General features: G+C 42.0%; 2 protein-coding genes and 1 non-coding gene across 4 annotated transcripts; 2 read left to right on the top strand and 1 right to left on the bottom strand.

The window, feature by feature from the left end:
* Window positions 1-14: 14 nt before the first annotated feature.
* On the bottom strand, window positions 15-86 carry TRNAP-UGG (transfer RNA proline (anticodon UGG)). The gene has a single exon. It is a non-coding gene; the product is annotated as a tRNA-Pro (tRNA).
* Window positions 87-577: 491 nt separating this feature from the next.
* On the top strand, window positions 578-2,755 carry LOC100384594 (Ascorbate-specific transmembrane electron transporter 2). The gene is made up of 4 exons (NM_001177098.1): window positions 578-1,024; window positions 1,801-1,849; window positions 1,935-2,137; window positions 2,213-2,755. The coding sequence occupies exons 1-4, from the start codon at window positions 875-877 to the stop codon at window positions 2,519-2,521; spliced, it is 711 nt and encodes a 236-aa protein (NP_001170569.1). The 5' UTR covers window positions 578-874; the 3' UTR covers window positions 2,522-2,755.
* A 1,728-nt stretch (window positions 2,756-4,483) lies between these two features.
* On the top strand, window positions 4,484-7,988 carry LOC100285314 (remorin). Of its 2 annotated transcripts, none has more exons than XM_020553407.3 (5): window positions 4,484-4,819; window positions 6,335-6,391; window positions 6,490-6,559; window positions 6,955-7,036; window positions 7,594-7,988. In XM_020553407.3, exons 1-5 carry the CDS (start codon window positions 4,687-4,689, stop codon window positions 7,792-7,794), a joined length of 543 nt encoding a protein of 180 aa, XP_020408996.1. In that variant the 5' UTR covers window positions 4,484-4,686; the 3' UTR covers window positions 7,795-7,988. The 2 variants fall into 2 exon arrangements, with proteins under 2 accessions (XP_020408996.1, NP_001354150.1); NM_001367221.1 differs by having other exon boundaries at window positions 4,556-4,819; window positions 6,472-6,559; window positions 7,594-7,984.
* Window positions 7,989-9,244: the final 1,256 nt, after the last annotated feature.

Here is a 9,244-nt window from a genome sequence, read left to right as displayed (position 1 = left end):
ATTTTATAAATATAGGGGCATTCCGAGAATCGAACTCGGGACCTCTCGCACCCAAAGCGAGAATCATACCACTAGACCAAATGCCCTTATGCTTATGACATCAAACGCTAGGTTAATTATAGGATCATTACGAAACGACGAGGAAGACGCGGGAGCAGGGCTGCAAAACGCAAACGCCGAGTTCTGAACTCTCACGCGGCCCTCATGCCAGTTTTCCGCAATCAGTTACCATCAGCCAGCGATCCTCACGAAGTTTACCTGTAACCTTGTAGTCGGCGGACGGAGAATCAGAGACCCATGCTAGTGACCACTGACCACGTCACCAAGCCTGATAACACCAGAGCACAGGAGAAGACGAAGTATGCTATCCTCTGGTCTTCAAAGGGTAGCACAGCTCTTGGTCACGAGTTCCAACAACCCACCGGTCGTCGCCAGACCGGTGCAAGTTTTTTCCGCGCTAGCGATTTGCTGTTGCTTTCTCGCGCTGGGTCCCGCGGACGCAGGTGGCACCTTGATTCTTCTCAAATCTCAACACACACGAAGGCTACGGATCACGCTAGAAGTAACAAGCTAAAAACTTGAGCTCTCGGTAGCACGAGAATCTACAGATATGAACCAAGTTATATAAGGTACTCGTACACCGAACATGTTCGATAGAATGCTCTAGTGACAGCGAAAAAACCAAACAACAAAAACCAACGAAATCCCTGCCATTTTTATAGGAGACGACGGTGCGGGGACACCACGCTCCCGCATTCAGTCCCTCCAGTCGTTGCGTCGGACGCCGTTGAGCGTTGGTGGCACTGTGCCAGCAGCAGCGCGCCGCGGGTGGCAAGGCAAAGGGGGCGACGAAGAGGAAAGCGAAGAAAACGTCATGGGGCTTGGCCTTGGCGTGCGGGCGGCGCCCTTCACGTACGCGGCGCACGCGCTGGCCGTCGCGGCGGCGGCCATGGTGTTGGTCTGGGCCATCTACTTCCGCGGTGGGCTCGCCATCGAGGCCACCAACAAGAACCTCATCTTCAACGTGGGTACTACTGCCTCTCCCCTCCCCGCGCTGGTTGCTTCAACGCCGACAACTTGTTTTGGGGACGCGTGTTTTCCCTTTTGTTTGCTTTCTTTCCCCTTTGACGTCGCGTCGACGTGAGCGCGTGTAGGCTGCTTCACGAGCTAGAAAAGTGAGGAAATTTAAATCTAGTAGAATTATAGAATTATCAAGAAGTGTTATTGTGCAGTTCTGTCGGCGAGCGTGTGGATTCTAGCTTTCTTTGCTTCAGTCAGAGATTGTGGATTCTATCTTTTATACCCCGTAGTAGCTTTCTACTAAATTACACATAGGCTGCTGCACGAGCTGGATTGTGGAGTACTAAATTACACAATCCAGCTCGCCCAGATTCTACGATCCACGAATCCTCTCAAACTAGAGAGAGAGAGAGAGAGAGAGAGGCCATGAGCTAGAATTCACAAAGAGCCATCAGCTTTTGGACCTTCAGTTCTCTGCAATCCAGGACTTCAATTATGCCGCTATTCAGAATCTCTAGCTAAAACTAGCAGAGCACTTAATACGTGTTTATTTGGCTGAGGTTGTGGCCTATGTTAGTTAGAAAGCATTTTGCTGTCTGCCTGCCCTCCTGAGGTTTCATCAATTACCTTTCAAATCACGAAACCCTATCTATTGCTTCAAGCTAACCATTTGTTTCGTCTGTACAGTTTTTAGTGAATCAGAGCAATAAGTTTTTATTTTTTGAAACTGAATCAGAATAATAAGTTGATTTAGAGTCCATCACATGTTAAACATTGCAGGTTCACCCTGTTCTTATGCTTATCGGTTATATTATCATCGGCGGCGAAGGTAAATGATTTAAATGTTTTCCAGGCTTCTCTTTTCTGTCACATGACAGATTTTAGTTTAGTAACATCTTGTTCGTCGTTGTCAGCTATAATGGTATACAGGGTACTTCCAACATCGAACCACGAGACAAATAAGCTGATCCATCTAGTTCTCCACGGGATTGCACTTGTCCTTGGTGCGGTTGGAATATATTTCGCCTTCAAAAATCATAATGAGAGTGGGATTGCCAATCTTTACAGTTTGCACTCTTGGATTGGGATAGGGACGATTACTTTGTATGGTATTCAGGTAAGGTCATGCATATGATGGCAAAGTTAGATAGTTGGATTGGGATTGCACTTATATTTGCCTAATTTATCACAGTGGATAGTTGGATTCGTTACATTCTTCTTCCCTGGTGCTGCGCCAAACGTGAAGAAGGGTGTTCTTCCTTGGCACATACTCTTTGGGCTCTTTGTCTACATCTTAGCACTGGCTAATGCGGAACTCGGCTTTCTTGAGAAGCTCACTTTCCTCGAGAGCTCGGGTCTCGACAAATACGGCACAGAGGCATTCTTGGTGAACTTCACAGCGTTGGTTGTCGTGTTGTTTGGTGCCTCTGTTGTGGTGGCTGCTATAGCTCCAGTTCGCCTTGAAGAACCACAGGGTTATGTTCCAATTCCAGAAAACTAGTACAAATGAAATGTACATCATATGCAGTTGCCAGGATTGGCTGTTACCATATGGAGCTAAGATATTCATCTCTCTTTATTAAGGAGAAGAAGATCATGGAGTTATCACGATAAGAAGATAGTGCATCTTCATTGTGTTTGTATATGTCTACACTATTGTCTTAAGGATTAGTAGAGATACATTCTGTGATACTTCAAAATTTCAGTATATGCAAAATTGAATATCCTGCTTCATAAATGTCTGTATTTGCTTTCATCAGTATTCTTCTTGATAAATGCGCTATCTCTACTGTTTTGCTGATATTTATTGCAAATTGAGCTGACTTTGAATTGTGCTGGTTCAGAATCAGCCACTGGAACTACCTAACAGAAAGTGATAAAGGTTATATGCATGTTCACTGTCATAATGGAGTTATCTATCGTCTCAGTTCCCACTTATTTGCACGGGTTTGCTGTAGTGCATGAGAAAAACATAATGGAGTTATTTTTATCCAATAATAATCCGATAAGACGGTGGGGGTATATTTGTCAATTGGGATTGTATGTGATATACCGTTTACTCGTCTTTAAAACCATACTATATAGGGCATGATTGTTTAATGCTCAATCCATGTTGATTAGACGGGATTAAGTGGGATTAAATCCGAGTAAGTCAAAATCCTTCATAATTTTTTTCTTTAAAATCTCATTTTTTTTTTCAAAATCATGCATTATAGTTAGAAGTTTAGCTTCTTCACACCCTCATCAGTTGTGGTCGTGTCCGCTCAGAAGCTCACACGGAGTCACGGGAAGCATGGGCCAGGGAGCACGCTAGGTCGCGAGCCTAGCCACACGCCCTCTGCCAGTGCCACCCGACGCCGCGCGCTAGCCAACTGGCCTTGTCCGCAGCCCGGCCACGCGTCGTCGCGCCCTCTGCGGCGCGGCCAGCTGACGCCGTGCGCCAGCCAACACCGCGGCGCCCGCACGGCCGCGCCCTCCTGGCCTCCTCGGTAGACGGTATGTGTTCAAGTGTTCAACAGTGCCCTTAATTTCTCTATCCTTTTAACTTTTAAGGCTTTAATTAGATGTTTTATAGAGTTTTATTGTGTTTGTAAAATGTTTCAGATACAAGAAGCCAGTAACAATCAAAACGAAGATGTATAAAGTTTATAGTCACTTTGGCCCGGGCCTTAGCCAATTTCTGGGTCCGCCACTGCATGACTTACAAGCAGAATCAGATTTTAGCTGGAGCGCAATCAACTTGCCAGAACCTTCAGCCCAACCAGACTACGATGAAAAGCATAATTTAAAAAGAGCGCACTTCAAGTAATATAATGTAAGTGTCATCGACAGCCCATAACTACCATTAACTGATATCCCCCATATTGTAATGAACATAGATAGACATGTATGTTTATCAAATGAGGAATAGTTCTGAAGAAAGTTAAGCGCACTACTGAGCCATTGAAAATATCAGACTACATAAATATAAGAAGGCATGGTACATGTGACAGGACAGCGATTTATTGCGTAACTAAAATACATAAAGGAGGTGTCGACCATTGTGCGGTTCTTTTACAGGTTATCAAGCATGTGAGTCTCAAATAACAAAACGAGGAAAAGATGATTGCAAGAAGCTGACAGGAAGGAAGGGGAACGAGGCTTATGGTTGAGCATTCCCATTGTATTGTATGCAAGCTCGATCGGTTAGCGCGCGCCGAGCCACCGACAAGCGTCATCTGAACATGCCAGATCAAGCGCCAGCGCCGGCCGTCCAGGCTTCGGTGCGGCCGTCGCGCGGCGACAACTGCTGATCGGGAATTTTCAGTTTCAGCCGAGGACCGCAACGACGAAGGCTACCAAAGCTGTCTGTCTGCTTTGGAACGAGCGGTTGGGAACGACGCTGTATAGCGGGCGCGTACCAGCGGTGTCCTAATCCTGCGGTCACAACTAACTTGTGTTTACTTTCGCGCGCCTGCTCGCAAAGTCTTAAGCTTTCTCACTCCACTCCACGCCTCGCCAGCTGCTAAACCCGGCCGGCGCGGACGACGCTGTATATATTTTATCAGCGTGCGGCCACGTACACGGTACACGCCCCCAGCTGCTTCGAAACCAACTCCAGAAAACTCGGCACAGCCTAGGCCGATTCGCCTGTGCCTGTGCGTACGTGAGCTGCGAGGTAGATAGATGGCTGCGGTGGTGGAGGCGGCGCCGGCTGCGGAGACGGCGGCAAAGGCCGTGGCAGAGGAGGAGGCCGGCGTCACCGCGCCTGGGCCTCCGGTTGGTGGCTCCAACTCCAAGGCCCTGATCGTCGTTGACAGTGAGTAGTACAAGCACTTCGCTAGCCCCTAGGTGTTCTTCCTAGCACCCTGTCCTGAGTTTTTTTTTTCTCTGTTTCTTCGCACAAGGCAAACTTAGTTTTCCTCCGTGAATTTCGAGAGCGCTGTCAGCTTGTGCCTGTGCCTGTGCCTGTGCCATGCGCTAGTGCAATCGTATTGAAAATTACTTAGGACTTAACGCAGGAATTTCATAGGAACAATATAGAAATTAGTTAAAAACACAGAAAAACGTAGGATTCAGAAAATAATCCTTCGATCCAAAGAAGTCTTTAACCAGGAAATTTCTGAGCTGCAAAAGTTATAGTCGTTGTTTAAATCGGCCATAAAAGGTTGTCTTTGTCTAATCTCGTGGAACACCTACCTTTTTTTGTCTGTTTGGCACAGCTTTATTGATAAAAAAGTAAATATGAATTCATGATTACTTCTTCCGTTCATAAATATTTATCGCTATGGTATTTATGCCTTTAGTTTGACTGGATTTATAGAATATATTAGGATATTTGTATATTCGAATAAATTTACTATAGAAATGATTTAAAGGTTCATCTAATAATACTAATTATGTACCATAGCCAACACAACAGTGGCAGCAAAAGCCTTAGCCAAAGAGCCAAATTCTAAACACATGAAACCATGAAAGTTGGAAGGATTGTATTAAGCCTATTAGACACTGTATATAGACATATAGACTTGGATGTGGTGGGAAAGATGCCTCTCATGGTACTAGGGATGGCAATTTTACCCGCGGGTTCGGATATCCGTCGGATATCCGACCCGTCAGGTTCGGGTACGAATTTGTACCCGCGGGTCTTGCCTATGCCCGACCCGTGATAAAATCGGGTCAGGCACGGATATTTTTTGTCATCCGCGGTCCTTAAAAACTAAAAAAACTAGTGAGCATGTATCATGAAGACTTAAGTGTTCCCATATTATGTTCTGTATGCCTGTGTTGACGCATAATTCATGAAGACTTGTTTGAAGTGTTCCCTGTACGCATAAGTTTTCTGGAAATTTTGCTGGTTATGATTATATTTTTCTCGAATTTTTCTGTATTGTTTATATATATATATAGTTGTTTATATATATGGGTACCCGATACCCGCCCGATACCTGACGGGTACGGGCACGGGTACAATTTTTTACCCGCGGATACAGTTGCGAGAGAGTATGGCTAATACCCGCGGGTACGGTCGATGGCGGATATTTATTATACCCGACCCGAATCCAACCCGTTGCTATCCCTACATGGTACATGTCAATACATGATTACAATCCTAACTACCAAATATACTCAAACATGAAATTTGTAAAATCTTTCAAATCTCTAACAATTTCAACTATGTATGATATGTCTCAACACACTCAGAAAGTTGTATGAAGTTAAGATGTACATGATTCATTCAATACTATCATTGCATATCTTCCATAGGGCAAATGTTTAATCAAGTCATTTATCTTAATCCATGAATAAGTTCCATATATTTTGTGATTCCCAGAGGTGGATGATAAACCTTTTTCTTTGAATAATATGCCAAGGAACTCCAATGATAGAGGTAATTAAATGATTTTCCTTTTTTCTTCCTATTGCATATATAATCATGGGAGTTGACTAATTAAGGTAACCTATGTTTAGACATTGCTCTTGCAACAGTGGAAATAGAGAAGATAAACTCTTTGATTAAAGCTTGGGAAGAGAATGAGAAGGCAAAAGCAGATAACAAGTATGTTGCCAAGTTGTGTTCTCTAGTTTTTTCACATATCTAGTCACTTTTGCATCTTATAGCAACTATTAGTTGTCATGGTAACCTTTTTTCTTCATTTTTTATCTGAGCTAAATTATTCTCCAAACATCTAAACACTTAAACATTCTAAGAAAATGCTTATGTATTTTTTTCATTGATGTGCCTAAACCCTCGATCTTTTGTGACTCAGTGGTACACCATGTTTAAGTGAGCAAGTAGGTATTAAGAAAAAACATACTAGCAAGCATGAGCACAAGCATATGATGGCCATGCCTTCATGTTGTTGTATGATTTCATTAGAAATTATGTGTATCTGGTAACAAAAATAAATCACAAAACCACAAATAATCAACTAACTAATCCATATGTCACAGGACTGCTAAGAAACAATCTATTATTCTTTCATGGGAGAACACAAAGAAGGCAATCATAGAAGCTGAGTTGAAAAAGAAGAAAGTAAGTTTGACGTTTTCATTTGTCTTATTATACATCGTTTTGAAGGATGATCATACCATATTCAGAACTCTCTCTAATTACAAATGTAAGTCATTTAGAACATCAAAAGAATTCCATATGATAAATTATAACCACATGTCACAAAGTATGACATTTTATTGCAAATTTTACTATTATAAATAAATGTGTCATTTTTACTTCTATTACAAAGTGTACTATTATAAATAAAAAACATATATATTATCGAATTATCACCAACCTATGTTGTTAATATGTGTAACTTAAACATTTCTTATATTGATGGTTAAATTAAAGAAGTTTCACAGACTATAACTCTAAAATAAACATAATCAGCAGAAGTACTATATACTAGAGGTAAGGTCTTAAAAGTGTTTGTTTTGATATAATGGTTTAATTTTAGTATTGATGTCTAGTTGCTTTTGAGAAAACAATTATATTGATGTTAATGTAATAGGTATATCATAAAATATGGTGTGGGAAATTGTGTGCTTTTTAATGAAAATAAAAAATATTAATCTCTTTGAGCTACTGATCAGGAAGAACTAGAGAAGAAAATGGCTGAATATGCTGAGAAGATGAAAAACAAGAAGGCAATCATCCATAAGAAGGCCGAGGAAAAGAGAGCGATGGTTATGGCCCAGCATGGTGAAGAAATTCTCAAGACTGAGGAGATGGCAGCTAAGTACCGTGCCACTAGGGTAGCTCCAAAGAAATTTCTTAGGTGCTTTAGAGCATAAGGAAGGTTTGATTTTTATGCTTTCTTATTTGTGCATTAAAATGCCATGGTGCAACTTTATCAACTTATGTAATTGTTACCCTTCTTAATTGTTTGTATAGACTACTATTTATGGTGCACAAATGATACTATTGGTGTATAATTAGACCATCATTGACCAAAATGAAAAGCATATAAATGTGAATGTAGTACTTATATTCTTTAATTGTAAATCTATTATTTGATGTAGTTCACTTTTTCCCTAATTTCTTAATTTAGTAGTATCATTAGGACCGACCTGTATTGATAGCCCCGCATCGGCGAGCTCATTATTTGTCAATAGCCTCGCATTCGGTGAGCTCCACGATCCTCCTTGGGACTAGCTTCCATGTCGCGTCCAAGATCAACAAATTCTCTCACTAGCCCCTATCAACTGTCGACTCTAGTCAGCATCTCTAGGTGCACATGCGGCTTGACGATGACATAGATCCATGATGCCCACTAGTGCTCCCATTTAATGGTGAAATCCATCATGATGTATGACATCTAGAAGCGTGGTCTAAAGCAATAAGCGGAGTCATAAGTACACAATACTAAAGAAATTCTAGCTACTCAATGCCTAGAGAATGAAGAAGTGGTGGGAGAGTTCAATGTAGGGCCTCACCCACCATGAACGCTTCATACTTATAAGTGAAGACGAAGAAGCCAAGATGGCGATGTTGGAATTTGGGTAATGTGACCAACCTAAAGGCTATAGAAGTCAAGGACGCATAGAAAGAGCCTTGATAATGAGAAGTTCAGCTCCACCATCTCATGGGAGTAGAAGCTTATGTAGTACTGCCTTGTCTCTAGGGGTGGATAACGAGCCAGCTCGGCTCGGCTCGTCCGAGTTCGAGCTGGCTCGTTAAGCTAACGAGCCAGCTCGGCTCGGCTCGTTAAGGTAACGAGCCACAGAGTCAGCTCGGCTCGGCTCGTTTACGAGCTCGAGCTGGCTCGTTTAGCTCGCGAGCCAGAGCAGAAAAAAAATAAAATGTATATAATAATTATTTTTTAGTTAATTTCAAACTAATTTAACAATAGAAAATAATAATTATACTCATAGTTTCACAAACCACGTCAATATAACACCAAATTAGCACAATTCATCACTCATTAATTCACAATTCACATACATGCTCATCAGTTTAACCCATAATTATATTTGCATAAACCAAATTAACACATAGACATAGTTCATTAATCATTAGTTTAATTCATAGGCCATAAACACCTCACATATATATAACATGTTCATCAATTATTTTGTAAATGATATGCATATAGTTTCGTTTTGCTGGAATATGGTAGCTCGTTTAGCTCGCGAGCTGGCTCGTTAACGAACCGAGCTGGCTCATTAACAAACCGAGCTAGGATGTTAGCTCATCTCGTGAAAAAATTCAAACGAGCCGATCCGAGCCGAGCCGAGCTGACCA

Source organism: Zea mays, chromosome 5 (genome assembly GCF_902167145.1).
Source record: "Zea mays cultivar B73 chromosome 5, Zm-B73-REFERENCE-NAM-5.0, whole genome shotgun sequence".
NCBI lineage: Eukaryota > Viridiplantae > Streptophyta > Magnoliopsida > Poales > Poaceae > Zea > Zea mays.
This window is presented reverse-complemented; position numbering and strand designations above follow the sequence as displayed.